Source organism: Trachypithecus francoisi, unplaced genomic scaffold, assembly GCF_009764315.1.
Source record: "Trachypithecus francoisi isolate TF-2019V2 unplaced genomic scaffold, Tfra_2.0 Lachesis_group10, whole genome shotgun sequence".
NCBI classification, from domain to species: Eukaryota; Metazoa; Chordata; class Mammalia; order Primates; family Cercopithecidae; genus Trachypithecus; species Trachypithecus francoisi.
In genome coordinates, this window is record NW_022681455.1 from 82006968 (window position 1) to 82030382 (window position 23415).

General features: G+C 51.7%; 1 protein-coding gene across 1 annotated transcript in view; it reads right to left on the reverse strand.

Moving 5' to 3' along the window:
* GSG1L (GSG1 like) overlaps window positions 1–16547 on the reverse strand; it is a 269946-nt gene extending 253399 nt beyond the window's left edge. Inside the window, exon 1 of the mRNA XM_033217915.1 lies at window positions 15981–16547. Within this exon, the coding sequence (XP_033073806.1) occupies window positions 15981–16323 (343 nt within the window). The 5' untranslated portion in view covers window positions 16324–16547. The remainder of the gene's footprint in view (window positions 1–15980) is intronic.
* Between the last annotated feature and the right edge of the window lie 6868 nt (window positions 16548–23415).

A 23415-nucleotide genomic window follows, 5' to 3' on the forward strand; every position in this document is an offset into this window, starting at 1 on the left:
GATCACCTGTGGCGGGCTTCCTCTCAGTCTTCCAGTCTCACTCAGATGCCACCTGCTCAGAGAGGGAAAAGTTTGCTTCTTTGTGTATCACGCACTCGCACACAGACACACATGCGCATGAGCACCAACGCGACTGGAAGTTGCATGAGGACAGGAACCTAGTCATCCTCTTCACTGAATCCAGCTTCCATCATGGGACCCAGCACATAGACGGTGACCAGGCATAGACCATCATGTCTAGCATTCAAAGTGTATTCCCCCATATGAATAAAAAAGGGGGAAAGTTTACAAAAAGGACTTGCAACTAGCCATGAAAACAGTTAAGCACAGAATTAAGTTGCAATGATTGTGGCATTTATGAATAAAAAACAGAATTCAAGAGCAACTAATTTTCTCATCCTACCAGGAAATACGCAATATATGCTGTTTTGTTCTTCATAATTATAACAGAAATGGAAGTCCAAGTATTAAAAATAGAATTAACATCAGTATGTATGCTTTTTAGATCATTAGTAAAAAAGAAAAGAAGCAAAACCTAATCTATATAGTGAAAGATTAAAAAAAAAAAAACTAAAAATCGAAAACATTCAACCAAAAGAAAGAAGTGAAAGAAGTGAGACCAAGTGTATTTGTTACAAAAGTAAATAGTATTTGGTTAAGACTCTCAGGTTGTACCAAAAAATAAGTAAATAAAGCTAACTCTATGTTCTTACCAGATATTCACCTAACAAAAAGACATGGAAAAGTTAAAATAAAAAGTCTAGTGAGAAACATGTCAAGGGACTACAAACGAAAGAAAGCAGGGATAGCAATATTAAAATATGAAAAAATAGAATGCAAAGTAAAAAGCATTCACTGGGGGAAAATAGCCATTTTATCTTGACAAAAGATAAAATCAACAATTCCACAATGAAAATATAACTGTCAAGAATCTTCTTGTGATGAATAACATAGACTCAAACTTTTTTATGAAAACTAAAACTATCAGAAATTCAAGTAAAAAGCGGAAGAATCCTATTGAAGAGAAAGAGATTAACCTACCTCACCCAGCTTTTGGCAGATAAAGAGAGTAAAGATAAATAAATAACAATTTAGAGGCCAGGTGCAGTGGCTCACACGTGTAATCCTAGCACTTTGGGAGGCTGAGGTGGGAAGATTGCTGGAGGCCAAAAGTTTGAAACCAGCCTTAGCAACATAGTGAGACCTCATCTCTACCAAAAAAAATTTTTTTTTAATTAGCCAGGGGTGGTAGCATGCACCTGTAGTCCCAACTACTCAGGAGGCAGAGATGGAAGGATCACTTGAACCCAGGAAGTTGAAGCTGCAGTGAGACATGATGGTGTCACTGCACTCCAGCCTGGGTGACAAAGCAAGACTCTGTCTCAAAAAATATATATAACAATATAAAGCCCTTAAATAATACTATCTATAAAACTGCTTTAAACTGCACACAGGGAATATACCTGCTTTTTCAAATAAAACATTTATGGAAAAAATTATAAGGCAGAAATTGCATAGGCTACTTTCTCTATCCTTCAGTAAATTAGAAATTAATGACAAAAAAATTAAGACAAGGCACTGGGTTTTTTTAATAGACAGAGTCTCACTATGTTGCCTAGGCTGGTCTCTAACTCCTGGTTTCAAGTGATCCTCCCACCTCAGCCTCCCAAAGTGCTGGGATTACAGGCATGAACCACTGCACCTGGCCTATACTGGGAAATTTGTAATGCTCTACTAAATAATTTTTGGATCAATGAAGTAATAAAATCAAAATTTCTGAACTTTTAGAAACAAAATTGTCATTGCATAATCTTTAGAAAATCATCTCAAAGAAAGCGCTGCATTTTAAAGCACTGCACTCATAGGATATGGCTAAAGCAGTGCTCAGAGGCAAACTCATAGCATTAAATGCATTCATAATTTTTTAACTATGAAAAAAACAAAGTTTTCTATGTAAAAACTTGCAAACATTAACAAACCTCAGAAAAGTCAGACAAAAGAAAACTAGGATGTATCAGAAAATTTGAAAAAACAGAATCAATAAATACAAGAGTAATGAGGCTTTTTTTTAAAAAAAAAGATGGAGGAGGGGGCAATAAAACAACTAAGCTGACAAGACCTGGGCTGGAGAAAAAAAGGGAGAAGGGTAGAACAAATCAGGCCTGGGGCCTGAGGATGTACAGTCTCAGTACAGATCCTATGTAAAGGTTTCAAGCCAGTCAGCTCTCTCTGGAGGTCTGGAAAGCAATTTTTACCAGGGCCCATATCACCATTGGTAGACTTGAGCAAGACAAAGCCATTAGAAAGAGAAGAAAACCCACAAAATACACAGGAGCAGGAATGAGAAAAGGAAACTCATCAAACAGAGGCTTTTTATTTAAATCCTTTTAAATTCCTTTTAAAATTCCTTTTAATTCTTTTTAAAAGGAATACTATGCTAAATAGCTAAAATACTATGCTAAATTTTATGCAAATACATTTTCAACTCTTGATGAAGAAATTATTTTCTGAGAAAAGACAACTCACTAAAAATTGACTTAAGTAGAAAACTGGACTGTGTGGTAGCTCATGCCTGTAAGCCCAACACTTAGGGAGGCCAAGGCAGGAGGATCACTTGAGCCCAGAAGTTCAAGACCAGCCTGAGCAACATAGCAAGACCCCACCTCTACAAAAAAAAAATTTAAAAATTAGGTGGGCATGGTGACACATGCCTGTAGTCCCAGCTACTCAGAAGGCTGAGAAGGGAGGATCACCTAAGCCTGAAAGGTCAAGACTGCAGTGAGCTGTGATTGCACCACTGCACTCAGCCTGGGCAAGAGACTGAGACCCTATCTCAAGTGGAAAGAAAAGTGGAAAACTAAAGTGATCAATCAGCAAGGACTAACTTATTGTGCTTAGAATTCTCCCCTCTACTCCCCCAAGAACTCTATGGCTGCCCTCTTTTTTTTTTTTTTTTTTTTTTTGAGGCAGAGTCGCCCAGGCTGGAGTGCAGTGGCGCCATCTCGGCTCACCGCAAGCTCCGCCCCTCTGGGTTCACGCCATTCTCCTGCCTCAGCCTCCCGAGTAGCTGGCACTACAGGTGCCCGCCACCATGCCCGGATAACTTTTTTTTGTATTTTTAGTAGAGACAGGGTTTCACTGTGTTAGCCAGGATGATCTCGATCTCCTGACCTCGTGATCCGCCCGCCTTGGCCTCCCAAAGTGCTGGGACTACAGGTGTGAGCCAGCGCGCCCAGCCTGGCTGCCCTCTTAAAGTCGTTCAGGCCTCAGTCCAGATGTCACCTTGTCAAAGAAGTCTCCCCAACATCGTATCCAAAACTCCACCTGAGCTACCTCATGACTGTTTCATGGAATTCAAAGCACTACATCTCTATATGAAATTATTGATTTATCTATGGTTTAACTTATTCATTTTCTCTCTCTCCACTGGAATGGACGCTCCTTGTGGGCAGGAACCTTATTTATGAAGTTCACCTAGTGAACCTGATGCCTAGCAGAGGACCTGGGACAGAGTAGGTGCTTAATAGATGCGATGGATGGATGGATGGATGAATGAATGAATGGATGAATGAATACCAAAGGAGACAAGACAATTTCCAGAAAATCCTTCCAAATGATCTCTTATTACAAAGGAGAGCAAATTTTTTTTTTTCAGAGTCAAGATCTTACTCTGTCACCCAAGCTGGAGTGCAGTGGTACAATCACAACTCACTGCAGCCGAGAACTCCTGGGCTCAAGCAATCCTCCCATCTCAGCCTCCTCAGTGGCTAGGACCACAGGTGCACACCACCACTCCTGGCTAATGTCTTTTGTAGGATGGGGTCTTGCTATGTTGGTCTTGAACTTCTCATCTCAAGCAATCCTCCTGTCTCAGCCTCCAGAAGGGCTGGGATTGGAGGCGTGAGCCACTGCACCCAGCTAGGAGGACAGATCTTTAAAGATAGAAATAGGTATCCTGGAAATACTTCAAGGGTCGGAACAACTCGGCCAGCAGGTAAGGGTTTGGTGCCTTTTGGAAAGATGGCCTTGCGTCTCAAAATTCTACTCCATCACCATTAGAGGAAAAATGTAAAGCAGGCTTCAAAAGTCACAAAAAGGTTATGGCTTATGCAGTCAAGAGCCTATTAGCCTTCACCCACTCAGAGGAGCCCAACTGCTTCCTGATCCCCTGAGTTCCAGGGGTCATTTTTGGTCTGCAACTGGTGCCATATAAGCCGCCATCACCAATGTATCTGTTTTCATTGTCTGTCCCCTCCAGAATGCAAGCTCCATGAAGATAAGGACTGTCTGCTTTGTACCCCACTGAATCCACAATGACCTTAGTAAGGGCTTAGTAAATTTAGGTTACATGCACAAATGAAGGAACCGCCTCCTGTCATCTGTCTTCCTTCTCTGGAATGGAAGCTCCATGAAACTAAAACCCTCATCCGTCTTGTTTCCTGCTATAGTCCCCCGCAGCTAGACAAAGCCCAGCACAAAGTAGGTGCTCATGAAAATGAATGAAAGAAGGAATGAGAATTTGTAGCCTCTCCTTCTGAGTCATCCCAAGTGTTCATTACCTACTAGTCCCAGGAAATTTGACTTTTGATTGGGGTAGGCACTTTTTGAATAACAGCTATTCTGACCAACAGGGCATAAGTCATAAAAGTGAAGGTCAAGGTCTAGCAGAACCTTAAGGGATAGTCAAAGATCGGCAACTAGAAAGCAGGGCTCCAGGTTCTGATGCCAGTTCTGCCAGTAACTAGGGGATGGTTTGGAAAAGTGTCTTTCCCTGCAGAGACCTGCATTTCCTTGTTCGTAAAACAAAGAGTTGATTTTCAGACAGTGATTCTCAAAAGCGTGGGTTGCACATCACTGAGGCATGGAGGTAGATCGAGCAATTGGCAGCATGTCAGGTAGGGAGAAGTGTTATGAAAAAAAAAAACAAAAAACAAGCTGCGTAGTGGAATAAGGTGGGGAGGTGACTGTAACTTTAAATAGAGTGGCCAAGGAAGACCTCATTCACAAGGAACGTTTGCGGGAAGTGACGGGGTGGAAATCTGGAGAAAGAGTTTCAGGCTAAGGGAGTTGCATGTGCAAAGGCCCTGGGGCAGGAGTATTCCTGGAGGTGTGTGTGCAACAGGACAGTGGGGCTGCAGCAGAGACAGTGAGGAAGCGCATCATGGGAGATGGGGCAGAGAGTAATGGGGCAGGTGATGGCGGGTCTTGAAGCTACTGGGAGGACATTGGCTTTACCAGGAATGACATGGGAGCCACTGGAGGGTCTGAGCGGAGGGACTCCAGCAGTGTGCAGTAGGATTGCTCAGCACAGTGGGGGACAAACAGAAGCAGGATGATCAGTGAGTGGGATGCTGCAGTCACCCAGGCCAGAGATGGTGCAGGCTCAGACCAGGAGACGGGGAGAAATGGTGGGACTCTGGATGTGTTTGGGAAAAGAGTCAGCAGGATTTGCCAATAGATTAAGTGAGCTGTGTGAGGATGAGTGTGTGTTTGTGTCTGTGAGGAGAGAGAGAAAGGAGTCAAAGACAACTCCACGGTCTTTTGCCTGAGAAACTGGAAAGATGGAGCTGCCATTTGTTGAGATGGTGCCAAGAGAGGGGCAGGGGTGGGGCGTGGGGGAGTCATCTGTGCCACCAATGTTCAACCTGTCATCAATGTTCCCTGGTTTCTACCTTCTTTCTTTTTTTAATTAAAAAAAAAAATTTTTTTTTAGAGATTGGGTCTTGCTGTGTTGCCCAGGCTGGTCTCAAATTCCTGGCCTCAACCAATCCTCCCACCTCAGCCTCCCAAAGTACTGGGATTACAGTTGTGTGCCATCCTGCCAGCCCCAGGTCTCTGCTCTCTAAGCACATGGTAGGACCGAAATTCTCCAGTCCTTGAAAAGGTGGACATGCCATGTGATTTGCCTTGACCAATGAGATGCAAGCAGGATGGTACATGCCACTTCTAGGCAAGGACTCACACCCTTTCCTGCCTCGACAGCCATGGAAACTCAGAGATGGAGCTTCCTTTATCCAGGTCCCCAATGAGGTCACCATGAAGTAGAGTCCCCCACTGACCTGCTATGGACATGTCACGGGAGTAAGAAGTCCACTAGGGTTGTCTGCAACCTCCCACATGTGCAGATTGCTGCGGATAGCTGGAACAGCATAGCCCAACCTGCCCTGGCTGAGGAGGGCAGAAAATAGATGATTAGGTAGGGACACGTTCATCTGAGATGCCTGTGAGATCCCCGCGTGGAGAGATCCACCAAGCGGAGACAGTGACTCGTGTCCAAGTCTTCTGCCTCCCTGCCCCAACCAACTGTGTTCTGGAGAGGGTCTTCCTCCTCTATGCCCCTTCCAGGACCACCCAGAAGATCTCCGTCAAGGTGGGGCTCGGGCCAAGTGGGGCTGCATGGGACAAGGCTGGCAGAGGGGGGCAGACAGTGTGGCCAGTGGTGTCCAAGGGGCTAGAGGAGTGGGGGTTTCAGCCTCCCGTCCCCTCTTCCAGAAAAGGACCTCCTGTAGAGATACCAGGGTGCAAAGAGGCCCAGAGAGAAGGGGGGACACACAGACACAGACAAAGGGGAGCAGAAGCCCCACAAACGTGTCCAGAGGGGACAGAGGTAATCGAGTTGACTTCGGGAGAAGCTGCTTCCCACATGCCACGTTTGCTTGGAGTGTGAATGACTAATAAAAATAGCACTGTTTTCCTAAGATGTTTGTATTCTTCTAGTCACACTTTACATAAGACTTCTTTTTGTTTTTATTATTAGTTTATCATTATGATTATTTGGGCAACATGAAGAGGGGTCAGTGATGAAATGAAGCCCCCATCCTCCAAACACTGCACCCACCCACTGCTGCCAACAGGGGGGATAGAGGGAGACAGGAGGGCACAGTCGGATGAGGGAGGGTCTGACCTTCTCCATCCACCTGGATGGGACACAGCCCCTCCCCCAGGGTTGAGGCCTCAAAGAGTCACTTCCCCTGTAGGGGCCTCCTGGAAAAAAGCACGGGGAGGTGGGAAGGGCCACGTGTGCTCCTGCCGCCTCCCCTGGGCTATTTCGGGCTCCCCTCGCTCGCCTCTCTCCTCTCCAGCTTCTTGGGCACCCTCCTCCCTGTGCGTGAGTGCACGTGCACTTGTGTGTGTCTGTGCATGCATGCGTGTGTGCACACACGTGTGTCTCTTTCTCTGCCCACATTTTTCTCCCTTTCTCCGTCTCTGTCTGTTTCTGTCTCATTGCTGCTCTCTGCATCTCTGTCCGGGTGTGCACCCGATGTGGCGCATGTGCCTCGATCTCCCTCTGCGTCTCCTCATCTCTCTCTGTGTCTCTGTCTCTCTCCTAGCTCACTCCCTCTGTATGTGTCTGCCTTTCTCTCTGTGGGTCACTCCCTCTCTGGTCCCCTCGGTCCCCCTCGCAGCCTCCCTCTGCATCCCTCTCAGATTCTGTGTGTGCCACCCAACCTGTGTCTGTCACCCCCGCCCCCACTCCTCACAATGACTCTGTCTCCTGCCCTCCTCCTCCTCTCCTCCCCCGTGGCTATCTCTGATGCACTCTCTGGGAGGCCAGGACATGGGACAAGGCTACCACGGCCACTGCTCTCGCCAAGCTCCAGCCCAAACACCCACCCCAGCTCTGCTTCCAGAAACACCGACCCTCCTCAACCTCCATCACCTCCCATCCCCAGTCCCCACCATCAGGGAAGAAGGACGGCCCCTGAGAGGGGACCCTGCCTCCTCCAGGAAGCTTGGGGCCAGGTCTTCTTCCACATCTCACCCACACTGCCCACACTTTAGGAGGCCGAGGCAGATGGATCACCTGAGGTCAGGAATTGGAGACCAGCCTGGCCAACATGGTGAAACTCTATCTCTACTAAAAATACAGAAATTAGCCCAGTATAGTGGCACGCGCCTGTAATCCCAGCTACTCAGGAGGCTGAGACAAGAGAATCGCTTAAACCCAGGAGGCAGAAGTTGCAGTGAGCCAAGATTGCACCACTGCACTCCAGCCTGGGTGACAGAGAAAGACTCCATCTCAAAAACGTAATAATAATAAAATAATAAAATAAAATATTATTATTACAAATATTTTTACATAAAAAGAAAAACAACTGGGGGCTGGGAACTCAATCCTGTCAAGAGCAAAACTCTGGCTTAGAAGTTGCAAATTGACGGGACAAGGGTCTACCCACCCCTCGAAAGGGTTTGATTTTGGCCTGCAGATCAGATGTCTTTTAAAAAAATGGATTTGTTGCCAAATGTGAACAATCAACAGATGTCATATAAAAACTGGGAGTTTTGAACAAAAATGGACCACTAGGCATCCCACGAGCACCCCCTCCTGCGGTGAGAAAGCCTTCCGGAGCCACAAAGCAGTTGCCCAGCCCCCGCAGGCCCCTACCCCTTCCTCATCTCACTCTTGTAGGTTTCCAGCCTGGCCCCTGTGGGATTTTAGTTGGTGGCTCTGGATCCAAGGGAAGGTCCAGCTTCCAGGAGCCCATGGCCCTGGCTCTGACCTCTGAGGGGTGGTGATTTCACCTTTGCTGGGGACTCTGTCAGCTGCCGCATTTTGCTTTTTTATTTTTATTTATTTTTGAGGCAGGGTCTCCCTCTGTTGCCCAGGCTGGAGCACAGTGACATGATCACAGCTCACTGCAGCCTCAAACGCCTGGGCTCAAGTGACCCTCCCACCTCAGCCTCCCAAGTAGCTGGGACTTACAGGCACACACCACTAAACTTATCTAATTTTTAATTTTTTTTGTAGAGATGGGGGTCTTGCTATGTTGCCCAGGCTGGTCTTGAACTCCTCAAGGGATGCTAAAGTGCTGGGATTACAAGCGTGGGCCATTGTGCCCAGCTAGCATTGTTCTAATAAACTCCCCTTTTATTTGTTTATTTTTTTCCTTTTTTTTTTTAAGATGGAGTCTTGCTCTGTCCCCCAGGCTGGAGTGCAATGGCGTGATTTCAGTTCACTGCAACCTGTGCCTTCTGGGTTCAAGCAATTCTCCCGCCTCAGCCTCCCGAGTAGCTGGGACTATAGCTGCCTGCCACCACCTGCCTAATTTTTGTATTTTTAGTAGAGATGGGGTTTCACCATGTTGGCCAGGCTGGTCTCAAACTCCAGACCTCAGGTGATCTGCCCACCTCGGCCTGCCAAAGTGCTGGTATTACAGGCGTGAGCCGCTGTGCCTCGCCCATTCCCCTTTTATTCTTATCTGGGGTCGAGTTTGTTTCCATCACTTGGGACCAAAAGAGCCCAACCTGCACCGTCCTGAAGGCAGCAGAGGCCCGAGGTTGCAGCATCCTCACAAGATGGCTCTGAGTCTGGCACCCCAGAATTTAAACACGGGGGAGTGACCATGAGCTCCCCACAGGATGCCACTAAACACCTCTCCTTGGAAATAAACCAAGAGAAGGAGCAGGGAAGAAAGAAGAACATCTGATAAGCCACGGGAATGACAGGCACGGAGTACAGAGCCCGGCCTCTCGCTGCCCACAGAAGCCCTGAGAAGTCCCCAGAGCCCCAGTGCGTTCCACAGGTGTTCCCTGAGTCCCTCCTGAAGACTTGGTCCCTGTCACACGGTGCTGCCTCCCAGAACCTGGACAAGCTGCCACGCTGAGTCCTACAGCATTGACGTGCCAACTCATGTAGGCTCTGGGGACAGCACGATGTGACTGGGACAAGACTTGTCCTCAGGGAGCCAGCGTCCCAGCAGGGAGATGGACGATAGAGAGAAGCCAGTGTGATACACAGTGGGTATGATCCCAATCAGAGCAGTGGGGACATCAGGGGTGCAGAGGTGTGCCAGCGGGTGGCGAAGCGGCTGATTACAGTGGGGCGGTCCAGGAAGGCCTCACAGACAGGAGGACATTTGAGCAGAGACTTGCACGGGGTTGTCTTGTGGAAGAGTTCCCGGAGGCAACGAACAGTGAGTACAAAAGCCTCGGCCTGTTGAAGAGCTGGTAAAGGGGCCGGTGTGGCTGGAGAAGAGTGGGGGTGGAGAGGAGCAGGGAAGGGCAGGAGGCAGCAAGGCAGACAGCAGACTTCCTGGCGGTCCTTGGAAGACATTCGACTGTGACTGAGTGAGGAAGGGTCCAGAGTGGAGAACGGGGGTGATCCGCCTCCAGTGGAACAGGGAACCCTCCGGCCACTGGGTGGAGAAACAGACCATGAAGTCAAAGCCAGGAGCAAGGGGAGCTACAAGGCTAGGTGGGATGCACTGGGTTCTGACTGACCGGCTGGCAGGATGGATCAATGGACCAGGCGTCCAAACTGAGGTTGGGAGGCCTGAGCCCCTAGAAGGGAAGGGCGGCAATTCATGTAAAGTGGGGGCAGAACAGTTGGGGGCGGGGGGACCATGGACTCCTGCAAGGAGCAGCTCCACTCACTCCCGTTGGGAGTACAGACTCCATCTGCCAGGTTTTCAAGAAAAGCCATAAGTCCAGATGTTTCTATGAAGTGGCTCCATATTCAAATGTTGGCAACTTATTCAAAGACACCGTGAACACTGCAGGGCCAAACAAAACAGATAACACGGTTCAGGTGTGACACGTGGGCCACTTGTCTGCAGCCACGGACTCGAGGGTCCGATGGCAGCAAGTCCCATTTAGCAAGTGCTGGCTGTGGCCAGTGGAGTGCTGGGACCACGTTATCTGGTTCAACCCCAATGATGCTATGGTGAGGCGGATAGGATCATCTTCGTGCCCCAGCCAAGGAAACTGAGGCCCAGAGAGGGCAGACTCCTACCCAAGGCCACACAGCACCTGGCAGTGGTATGAGGACTGGAACCTGGACCATCTGGGCCCAAACCCTGTGATGGGTCACGGGACAGGGCTCTGTCACCTCCAACATCCACACAAAACACTCAACAAAACTCCATTTTACACACAAGGAAAGAAAAGACCAGAGAGAGAGGGAGTGTGATTTCTCCGAAGCCACTCAGCAAGTTGGCATCAAAGCCTGGAGCCAAACCTGGGGCTTGTGACTCCAGATGAAGTGCTCCGCCCAGTGAGCCTGGTTGGAGGAACCAAGGGAGCCTGAGTGAGCTGCACTGGGGAGACTGGGGGGCAGCACAGCACAGCAGGCAACAGCCAGGCTCCGGAGCCTCCCACCTGGGTACACATCCCAGCTTTGCCACTTACTAGCTGTGTGACCTTGGGCAACTCACTTCACCTCTCTGTGCCTCTGTTTACTCATCTGGGAATAACAGCAACCAGGGCACCCACCTCACAGGGCTATATGAGGACAAAAGGAAGTAACACTTGTCAGGCCAGCCACGGTGGCTCACGCCTGTAATTCCAGTCCTTTGGGAGGCCCAGCACTTTGGGAAGCAAATCGCTTGAGCCCAGGAATTTGAGACCATCCTGGGCAACATAGTGAAACTTCGTCTATACAAAAAAATACAAAAATTAGCTGGGTATGGTGGCGTACACCTGTGGTCCCAGTTACTCAGGAGGCTAAGGCAGGAGGATGGCCTGAGCCCAGGAGGTGGAGGCTGCAGTAAGCTGTGCTCACAATACTGCACTCCAGCCTGAGCGACAGAACAAGACCAGAAAAATTAAAAACCATGTCGAGGAGTTGGAGCAATGCCTTCCATTGTGCAAATCTTTGCCCAACAAATCTCCCAACATGAAACCCATCGAATATGACACTAACATACTCCCAAGCACCAAAAATCTCCTGGCTGGGAACATCACAGGGGTCCTTATACTTGTGACACTGTAGTAGCATAATTTAGGGAACTGGGCAGAAGAGCTGGGATTCTCTGTTCAAAAGAAAGGAAGACCAGACAGGTACGGGGAAGGCTAGCTGGAGACTTGACTCTGAGTGACAGGAAGGCGGTGCTGTGCCCCACATCTAATGATGACTCGGATGCTGGGTGCAGGATGAACTGGGGAGTGGGGGTGTGGCAGAGGCGGAGGGATGGCTGTGGAAGTCCGTGGGAGACATGGATGGCTGTGGGTGGCTCAGCCCGGGGTGGCAGCAACACCAAGGTGGTGCTCCCCACTCCCTGGCCTACATCACCAAATCCTTGCACCTCCAGTGGGTGCTAGCTGCTCTGATCCCCACCTACGCAGTAGCCCTGGGAGGTTCCTGCCTGAAACCACGCTGCTAGTAAGAGGCTGTAGAACTTCCACCAGTTCTACAGGGGAGAGAGTGTTTTTGAGTCTGAAGGAAACATGCTCCTTTCTGCCCCAGTATCTCTGGGACTGTGGGAGGGGTCACCGCAGTGTGGGGCGTGTTGGCTCCCAGCCTGGGTTCCCCATGGGTCTTCTGGCTTCACACCCACCCCGTCGTCACCCAGTCCTGGGACTGGTCTCTCCCTTCTCTCTCCAATCTCAGCCCCCTCCTGCCAGCCTGGCAAGTCCCCCAAGACCCCTCCACCTCCCCCCAGTCTTCCCAAGCCACCCTTTTCCTGCAGCTCAAAAGCATACAGGATGAAGTCCAATGCGTGTGGACGTCACCTGTGCTCCCAGCTGGCACAAGCCCCCCCCACCTGCCCCACCATCGCCCCCACCCCAGACCTTCATTCTCCCCTCCTCCAGGCCTCTGCTCAGCCACCCCCACCACACCCACCAGAACGATGCTTGTGTCTGCTCCCTACCCAACCCCTCCCCAGCATCTCAACCAGAAGAGAAATCCAATTTGTGTGAAGGGCTTGGGGTGACTCTGTGTCGAGGCCACGCTTCCCTTTCTGTTTGTGGAAGGACACGGGTGCTCTTCTTGGAGCAAGGAGAAAAGGTTTCTTTGTGCAGGGTCTGGTGAAAGTATGTCTGTTTCGGGCAGGCTGCAGTTTTCTTGGTGAACGCTGTAGACTTTTAGTGTGGGAAAAAGGGCTTATTACATTTCCCTGTGGCTGCCTGAGTGGGGAGAGGTTTCTCTGAGCCTAGAAAGGAATGACCAAACAGGCGAACAGGCGTTGGAGAGGAGGGAACATTTAGCAGCTCCTTCTCACGGAGCGGTGAGGATCTCCTGGTTGGTGTTTGCATTTGGGTGCACGTGAGACACACAGAAGGAAAGAAAGCTTTGCTGTAGTTTCATGGAAGGGAGGGAAGTTTAGCCTTGATACATGGGGGTTGGGATGGCGGGATTTTGTTCAGGGGACTATTGGGGTGTTTTTTTCTCTTCGAGTAAAAAAATAAAATAGTCACAGAACCCAAAAGAAAGGTTGTCATGGCAACAAAAGTTTGAGGCCAGGTACTTGCTATCACCCTTTCAAGACCACAGTGGTGGAGAAGGCAGGATTTTGGCACTGTAGGATCAGCTGCAGAAACCACCCCAGCTGGCTCCGATTCCCAAATTTCTCACCAGCACTGACAAGCTGATAACTATTTTCCAAGCTCTTAGAGAGGAAAATTGTGATTTCGGGGGAGGGATGATCTCCAGACCACAGTGACCAAGAGGAAACTGTGGGTTTCTTTTATTTACCCAACAAATTAACCATCCGCATTTCTAACTCACAGACTATTGGGAGTGAGGGTCTTAACTGAGCCCCCCAAAATGCCAACTTCCCTGACCCCTCGACTATACTATTCTCTTCCCCGATTCCTTCACTCTGATTTCTTTCTGTTCCCAAGAAGACAATTTGAGCTCCCTTCCCAGAATCCCCTGTGAGCCCCAAGTTTCTCATCTGAAAAAGCAAGTGCCCTGGAAGTGTCTGCCTCAAAGGTGGCAGCCAGGATTCAACAAGATTCAGGAGATGAGAAGTTTCAGCAGGACCTGGTGCACGTTCAAGGCTCAATAAATGTTAGCTAACATTGTTTTCAAAATAATTTTCAATTAATAATCTTTTGAAATACTTAAATATCCCAAGTCAAGCCCTGAATGAACTACAGGGAAATAACTGTAGCAAGTACTGGGACCGTGACCTTCAGGGAGCAGCCAAGAGAGACTCCAAACAATTAAGAGGCTCAGCTGACCAGCTTGGACCAGGACACTCCACAGAGGTAGAGACAGGGCCACTCCAGTGCCAGAGATGCACCATTGTATTTTCAGGTGTGTGCACAGAGGAAGGGAGGCAGAGGTGGTATGTCCCCAGGGTTGGGTCTCCTGAACCTTGGAAACACCTTCTTGAACTTGGAGAAAGATGTACAGTAGCAAGATGTCTACCTCCAAGGCCGAAGAGGTTCCTGACAACAAGGTGTTAAGAGGCCTCCGTGTGAGAGATTAGGGTTGGGCTGTGCGGAAGGCAGAGACTTTTGGCCAAGATGCCTTTTGAAGTTAGTAATTTTAATTGCATCCCACAGTAAACATTTGAGTCTTGAGTGTAAAGCAGAAGTGGGTCTGATGGGGTGAAACCAATCAGGGGCAGGTCCCTATTCAAGCACCATGTATCTCTGACAAACAGCCAGCCTGGTTCAAGTCACAGTAAAGTTTGGTCAGGCACCCCCAGAAGCCAGACAGAGGAGGCAGCACGGCAGGAAACCTCCAGTTCATCGTCCCAAGGCCCCATCCAGTATGCACCCTGCAAATGTTTCTTGAAGACCTAATAAGCGCTAGACACTACTCGGAGGCAGCAGTGAACGAGACCAATCAACCCGGCTGGCCCTCACAGAGTGACATCCTATGGGGAGAAAGAACTATAAGCTAGTGACCAAAAACAGGCCCCAGAAAATGTCAGGCAGCGCCAAGTGTGACAGGCAGATAAACGCAATGGTGAGATCTAAAGATGGAGACCCTCCCTCCAAGGGGGAACTCACAAGGTTGTCTCTCCTCAGTGTCCCGACTTGGAAGGCAGGTGAGAGAGTCCCAGTGAAACTGACCAGGAGCCCCTGAAGAAGGAGGTGGGGCGGGGAAGGGCATTCCAGACGGAGGATGCAGCCTATGCAAAGGCCTGGAGCTTTTCACTGGGTTCGCTTCACAGCTTCCTCCCTCTGCCCTCTAAACCACTTAGGCCACTGGCTTATTTAGGGCAAACTAAGGGTGGAGGTCTGCTCTCACCCACCCTTGAGCACACACACATATGTGGTGTCCACACTGAGGAGCTAGGCATGCAGGGAGGAGTTTTACCCTTGGAGAAAGAGGTCAATTCACTGAGGAGGCCCACGCCTGGACACCCCTCTGAGACACCACGTCTTTTGGGCCAGCTCTACCTGCTGTATGGCACAACCGGCTGTCGGGCAGTTGTCCCCTGGGCCCTGCCACAGCCCGGCTGTCTGCCTCCAAAACACGCACTCCAGCCCAGGCTGCCTCTGGAAGGTAGAGGAAGGGGTTCAGGCAAAGCGGACAGCTTGATCTGCCTTCTGAAAAGTCAGTCCCCCCACCGAACCTAATGGGAGCCTTGTGCTAAGCTAAGCCCTCCTGGACTCCTCGACCCGGAGTTTGCCCAGCTGTCCCCAGTTCCCCAGTCTGCCTCTCCCAGGAGGGGGCCAGGATACAGAGGGCTCCCTGGCATCTGGCAACAGGGGTGCCTCTGGGCGGGTGCGGTTTTCTGGGAGCCCGCGGACTCCCCCACTCCCCCTCCCGTCTGAGAGGTTCGGCGCGGGTTGGCGATGGGGGTGGAAGGCTCCCGGGTCTGTGGATCTGCGGCGGGAGGGGCGGCTGATAACGGGAGTCCACGCATCACCCCCATCCCCAGGGGCGTTCCGGGGTGGATGGGGGCATCTAGTGCCCCGCGAAAGGAAGAGGAGGAGGGGGCGAGCGTGAAGATGAGTTGAGGCGCGGAAAGCAGCGCGCGCCCCTCTGACCAGCAGCTGGGGTGGGCGCCTTCCCGGGGCGCGGGAGCGTCCCCAAAGCCGCGGGGCGTCCGCAGGGGGTAGGAGGTCTGCCTTGCACCTCTCCACCGCGGAGCGTCCCGCACGTCCTCCCGCGCTGGTCCCCGGCCCCGGAACGGTGCGCGCCCCCTGCCCCGGAACGTCGCCCCCAGCCCGGCGGAGCGCGGAGAGCTGGGCCCAGGCGGCGGGAGGAGGGCGAGCGGGTCCAGGACTCGGGCCTCGGTGGCCGCGCCGCCCCGGGGGAGCGGGAGCCGAGCTGGCCGCCGCCCGCTCGCACTCACCAAGCCCGCTGAGCTCCTCCTCGCACGAGTACCAGATGCCGGTGTGGAAATTCCTGAAGAGGAAGCGGTCGTCGCCGGTCTCCCAGCTGTAGAGCGCGCCGCCAGGGGGGCCGTTCCCCGCGGCGGTGGCGGCGGCGGCAGCGGGGGCGGCGGTGCCGTTGGCCGTGGCGTTGGCGCCCGAGTTGGGGCAGTTGGCGCGCCCGCCCTGGCCGCAGCCCGGCTTGGGGACCCGCTGCGTGCCCTGGCACCAGTGGGTGGTGAGGAACGCGGTGGTGGCGAACAGCAGCGCCAGCAGGTTCAGGGCCACGGCCAGGAGCGCTCGGCCGCGGCGGCTCGTCTTCATGCCGCCCGCGCCGCCGGGACGGGACCGCACCGCCGGGGAGCTCCGCGCGCGAAGTTGGCAGCCGGCGCCCCGCGTCAGCGGCCGCTGCCCGCCGCGCCCCGGGGCTCTGGCGCCTGCGATCGGCGGCGGCGGACGCGGCGCGGGCCCATGCCCCCCCCAACCCCGGGGTGGGGGCGCGGCGCGGGGGGCGCGCGGGGCGGGCGGGCGGGGAGGGCGGCGGCAGAGGAGCGGCTCCGGCGCGCCCGGAGCCCGGAGCGCGAGTGCACCTCGGCGAGGAGCCGCTGGCGCCTGGCAGCGGCCACGGCGCAGGGACGCGCGCCCCTCCGTGGGGAGACACCTGCAGGCGGCCGGCGACACTGTTCCGGCGCCCGCCCGCACGGGGAGAGGGGGCGCCCCACGCCGGGCGCGGGCGGGGGCCTGGGAGTAGAGGGACGCCCCCGAAAGAAACCCGAGACAGGGTGAGGGTCTGAGACGCAAGGAGAATCCCAGGCAAGGCACTCCTGAGAAAAATCCCCACGGCGGACGTGGGGCAACAAAACCCACCGGGAGCGGGCATCTCATGAGACCCAGAGAGGCCCTGACCTAGGAAACAAGGGCAGAGCCTGCTGGGGCCCCCCAAGAGGGACATAGACCAGCAGGACCCTGCCCCAGAAGGGGATCCCCAAAAGGAGCCCCGCACCAGACCCTGAGAAAGGAGTTTTCCAAAGAGTCTAAACAGCAGAGCCTGCAGGGCTTCCCACAGCCAGGGAGCTGCAAGACCCCCTGGATAAGACACCCCATGGTGGACCTGGACTGTGAGGATCTGTCAGGAGGCGCGCCTCCTGGAGTGTGGGGTTATAGGGCTTGAAACGTTTTTCTATCTCCTGGGTGTCACCTCCAGAGTCTGGGAAGATCTCCCTTCCAAGGATGAAACTGTTATCTGGGCTCCCAACCACAACATGCAACTGCAGGAAGAGTGGAAACAGGGTACCAGACAGCTCACTGGACCCACCTGAGATCCCAAACAGCAGAACCCTAGCAGGGCCCATGCCGACCACAAAGTTATTGCAGCTACTAGGCAGTGGTGCCCTGCAGGGGCTGCCAACCCTGCTCACATGCACACCACGTGAACGCGAGTAGAATCTTCAAGATTGGGGTGGGGGCAGGGTGGTCAAACATACTGACTTTGGGATCAAGTAAATCTAGGGCTTGATCAGCTGTGTGGCTTTGAACAAGTCACTTACCCTCTCTGAGCCTCTATTTCCATAACTATAAAAAAGGGAGGACCCCCCCACCTTCAAAGTATATCACAGTGGGCTGCTGTAATGAGATCATGGCTGCAAAAAGCATTTGGCACACAGTAGATTCAATAAATGTTAATAATTCACTGTTACTAACTTCTGAACCATGATTAGTTGACCAAACTCAAACAAACCTCTTTGGGCTCTCTTGTGCAACGTGGGAACTGTGTGCACCCCTGTCCCCAGCTCTGCTCTAAGATGACCACGCTCCCTGAACTCCCTTCGTGCTGCACAGCGCTTACTGCCCAGATGCTCAGGGCGTGCAACAATTAATTGCATGTTGATTGTAAGAGCTCATTTGAATTCTGCCCAAGCTGAGAACTGCTCCGACAACCCCCAGCTTGCCCAGTGGCGGGCCTTGCAGAATTCAAGGTGAACCGATTATGAATTGCCTTACTCCTGTGGGTGAGCCGGCACTCACTGTCAGCTGCTGCTACTCTGTCTGCGGGTAGGTGAGAGGAAAGCATTGTGGGCAATGTCCCTGGTAAAAACAGGCATGAAGGATGACCAAGGGTCTCCAGACTTGCTTTTAGAGCCCTTTTCTGGCACTGTACAAGAGGTTCTCAACTATTTTGAAAGAGAGGACCTCCATGTAATAATGGTGGCATTGAGAGTATTGGTTGACAGAGAAAATACATCATCACCAAACAGCTATAAAGAATCCAGTAGCACTTTTTTTTTTTTTTTTTTGAGATAGAGTCTCACTCTGTCGCCCAGGCTGGAGTGCAGTGGTGTGATCTCAGCTCACTGCAACCTCCACCTCCTGGGTTCAAGCAATTCTCATACCTCAGCTTCCCAAGTAGCTGGGATTATAGGCACTCACCACCACGCCCAGCTATTTTTCATATTTTTAGTAGAGACAGGGCTTCACCATGTTGGTCAGGCTTGTGTCGAACTCCTGACCTCAAGTGATCTGCCCGCCTCGGCACCCCAAAGTGCTGGGATTACAAGCATGAGCCACTGCGCCCGGCCTCCAGTAGCACTTTTAAACGGGCATGCGGTCTTCATCATGAGTGTCTGTGCACCACTGAAAACAAGTCCCTCGATGTGTGCTCAACGGGGTACTTCTTTGGACTTGAGGCTGTTGTTGGTGTGCATGTGAGCAGGGCTCAGTGACCTACAGCTGGGAACCCTGTCCTGCAGGTTTGAAGCCAGGAGAGCCCAGGTGAGATATGTCTCAGGGACCATGTCTCAGGGATCATGTTTCTGAGATAAGTCTCAGAAACACCTGAGGATGCCAGAGGGATTTGAAATTTCCATCTAAGATACTCCTCCACTCACTGAATGCCCAGCACTGTAGAGAAAAGAGAATGTGAACAAAGTTCATAAGAAAGAACACTCAGAACTTTGGGAGGCCGAGGTGGACAGATCACCTGAGGTCAAGAGTTCGAGACCAGCCTGGCCAACATGGCGAAACCGCATCTCTACTAAAAATACAAAAATTAGCCTGGTGTGGTGGCGCACACCTGTAATCCCAGCTATGCAGGAGGCTGAGGCAGGAGAATCACTTGAACCCGGGAGGCGGAAGTTGCGTGAGCTGAGATCATGCCACTGCACTCCAGACTGGGCGACAGAGCGAGACTTTTGTCTCAAAAAGAAAAAAACAAAGAATATTGCCGAATATGCAGGGGTGAAAGCCAGGGAGAGCAATTCAGCAGGGAGGGATCAAAGTGGGAATGGCTTCAAGGAAGGCCTCACTGAGAAGGGGACACTGGAGCAAGGATTTGAAGGACATGTAGGGGCAAGCCATGAGGACATCCGGGGGAATGGAAGTTCCAGGCAGAGGGATGACCAGTGCAAAAGCCTCAAGGCAGGAGCCTGTCTGGCCCTTTGGGGTGGGGGGACAGTGTGGCTGGAGCTGAGTAAGCAAAGGGCAGAGGAGGAAAAAAGGGGGTGGGAGGTGCTAGGGGAGAGGACAGATCACCTAGGAATGCAGAGGCTACACAAGGACTCAGGTATTCACTCTGAGCAAGGTATTCACGCCAGTGGAGGGTCTGGGCAGAGGGGACCCATGTCTGGTTTCGTATCTAACAGGACCACACGGGCTGCTATGGGAAGAAGGGTGGGAGCAGAGAGACCAGACAGAGGCTGGCAAGTGGATTCCAGTGCATGAGGCCAGGGACTCAGACCAGTGTGGAGACAGGCATGGTGGAGGTTCTGGGTCTTTTTTAAAGGCAGTTCCAGGCCAGGCGCAGTGGCTCACACATGTAATCCCAGCACTTTGGGAGGCCCAGGAGGGAGGATCACTTGAGTCCAGGAGTTCAAGAGCAGCCTGGGCAGCAGAGTGAGACCCTGTCTCTACAAAAAAATTAAAAATAAGTTGGGTGTGGTGGTGTATGCCTGTAGTCTCAGCTACTTGGGAGGCTGAGGCAGGAGGATCACTTGAGCCGGGCAGGTTCAAGGCTGCAAAGAGCTATGATCGGACCACAGCACTCCAGCCTGGGTGACAGAGTGAGACCTTGTCTCTAAAAAAAAAGAAAGTGGAATAAAGGCAGATCCAGCAGGATTTGCTCACAGATGGAACACGCAGAAATATGATTCCGATGTGTTCAGCAGGAGTTCCCGCAGGGACGGAGTTGCTACTGGCTGAGTCAGAAGCAGACCTGTGAGGCACAGGGAAAATCCAAAATTCTGGCCGAGTTTGTACTGGGCCTTTCCCGCGAGCTGAAGACAGTGAGTGGAGATTACACCCCTGGAGGGACCACTTCAGGTGTCTACACAGCCTTCTGAAATGAACCCAAACTCATCAGCAAAACTCTTGGATCGCCACAGGGATTTTTATCCCAAATAGTGATATAGTGGAATTACCTTGGGCGTGGAGGGAAGTGGTTGCAGGGAGAGGTAACGGGATTTGTTTAGGAGGCCAGAAATGTGAGCCTAAGTCCCTGGTTCCCTCCTCTCTGGCTCACTGCCACAGGCCAAGGCCTTACTGCAGCCTCCTGTCCCCATGCTGTCCCTCGGCCACTCCAACCCTGCACCTGCCTCCAGGGAGACCAGCCCCACACACCTCCACTGAATCCCCTCCAAATGCTCCTACCGCCTCCCCTGCAGGACAAAAGCCTCAATGACTGAGTTCGCCCTTCCAGGTCCTAGTGACTGGCTCATGTCCACGTCTCCAGCCCCTTTGCCCACTCCTGCACTGCCACAGCTGCACCAAATCACCGTGCAGTGTCGGACCACCTGGTGCTCAAACTGTACCCAGGCCTCTGCACACATTCCTTCCTCTTCATGGAACATGTTTGCTCTCCTTCCTCCGCGTGTCTTTCAGGGTGCTGTTGTAAGCCTCATGTCGCCGCAGAATCCTCCCTGACCCCTATCCCACGTCCTGGCAGCCGGTCATCCCTCCTCTGATCTTCAATATGATGAATCACGCTGAACCGTGATGTGTTTTCACACCTGTCTCCCGCACGTGCCTGGGAACCCCTCCTGCTCACCCCACATGGCACCTGCAGACCAAATCTGGCCCTTAAGCCTATTTTGTTTGGCCTGGGTGGAGTTGGCCTCCACAGCGTGTTAAATTTTTATCCGTTGCCAACATTCCAGAACCATGAGTGTTCGTGTAAGAATCTAGTCTCCCAGGCCGGGCAAGGTGGCTTCCACTTATAACACCAGGACTTTGGGAAGCTGAGGCAGGAGGATTGCTTGAGGCCAGGAATTGAAGATCAGCCTTGGCAAAAAAAGTAAATCCTATCTCTGTAAAAATGTTTAAATTAGCCAGGTGTGGTGGTGGGCCCCTGGCTCGTGTTTTTTACACTCAAGAAAATTTACCAGAAAAACTGTTGCTCTTAATAATGAAATTCATACTTTTCAGGAAACATGAATCTGCTTTGAAGGGACCTGTCCCGAGTGCATTTCACATTTCCTTGGCGTCCGTGACTACAAAGTCATTTGTTAGCTTCTGGGCTTCCTAAGTCACTTCCTGGTTTCTACACCTTCAAAACAGAGCTTGGGAAAACAGAACATCCCCAGCCTCCAGGCTCTCCTAATTATAGCAAGAGATTAGCCAATTTCCAATTATCAGGGGAGTTTTTTAAACATTGACTCCCAAGGTATGCAAGCCTAATGCCCACTTTACTCCCCTGGTTAACCAGACACTCCGGGTTTCTGGGGAAAGCCGGCCTCACAGTGTTTACCAGGCTGTTCGTGGCTTAGAGCCACCATTACCAGGGGAGGGAAGGCCCTGGCGCTCTGTGCAATCAGAGACATCCCAAGGGGTAGATTCTCCGTAGGTGAAAGGAACCAGCTTCATTAGAAAGTGATCAGCTGGAGCTACCTACGTTTTCTTTGAAATCGTTGTAGCCCTTGCCTATTCAAGAAGTATTTAGCAGCCTCCTGCTCTGTGCTGGACATTCAGTGAACAAGACAGGCCAGTTCTATGCCTTCATGGGGCTTATATTCTAGAATGGGAGACAACAATGAACAAGGGGCCTGGCATGGTGGCTCACGCCTGTCATCCTGACAATTTGGGCGACCGAGACAGGTGGCTGGCTTGAGTCCAGGAGTTCGAGACCAGCCTGAGCAACACACCGAGACCTCTGTCTCTACAAAATATACAAAAAAAAGTTAGTCGGGTATGGTGGCACGTGCTTGTCATCCCAACTACTCGGGAGGCTGAGGTGGAAGGCCCGCTTGAGCCTGGGAGGTGGAGGCTGCAGTGAGCTATGATTGAGCCACTGCACTCCGGCTTGGAAGACAAGGCGAGACCTTGTCTTTAATGGTAATAATAATAAACAGGGAAGCAGGTGATAAATTCCCCAAATGCATAGATGTTATATAATATATGCATGTACATTGAAACATTACACTGCACCCGAGAAATATGTAGCAATTATTATGTGTCAGTTATAAAATTAAAAAGTAATTAATTTTTAGAAATAACTGGGAAGGTCTGAATGTTAATCCTGGCTCTGCTGCATCTGGGCTGTGTGGTTTTGGATCTGTTCCCAATCTGTCGCTCAGAGCCTCGGTTTTCTCATCTGTGAAATGCGGGCGGGAAAAGAACACCAATATGTGTGGAGTGTTATCAGCACAGGAACGCACTTCCATACGTGGTCGCCCATCTCTCGTCATTCTCAATCCTCAAGGGGTTAGTTGTGTCCATTTTATAGATGAGGAAACTGACGCTGCTCAGAGAGGCTCCATCAGTTGCACCAAGCCTATGTGACAGAAGCCTGGGGCATGCAGACAGAGGTGTCTTGGAGGGCTGACGGGTTGTGGGGGACTCCTATCCCAGAGCCTTCAAGACCGGCCCAGGAGCTTTGATCTCACTCCGCGAGCGATGAGGATCCAGGGACAGTTGGAGCAGGCACACGACGCTGCGTTTCTGGAAGGCGGCTCTGGGGAACCGCGCTCGGTTGGATGGGAGGTGAGGCGCCGTGGGGATGTGTTAGGAGGCTCACGCATGGTCCATGCCAAGCACTGAAGCCTGCTCTGAGCCGTGAGAAGGAACCTCACACTTGTTCCCCAGCTGTGTTCTCGAAGAATCAAGCCAAAACCCGCCACACAAGAGCTCTAGTACATCTGCCAGGAAATACTCTCAGAGGCAGTGACACAGCACCCGCAAACTGGCCCTGACTCCAGCACCCACCGCGGAAGGGAAATGCGTGACAGGTCACAGATAGCTTTGGGTGGGATGGAGCAGTAACAAATGAGATGAGGAAGAGTTACTCCTCAGGTCAGTCTGCACACATTGATTTTGCACCGACTGTATACCATGCACTTTAGCCAAAGGGATACAATTAAATCGACCCTTACGGAATTCTTACTAGATCTCAGCTGGAGAAACAGCTCAAGAAGTAGCAGTACAGTGGCC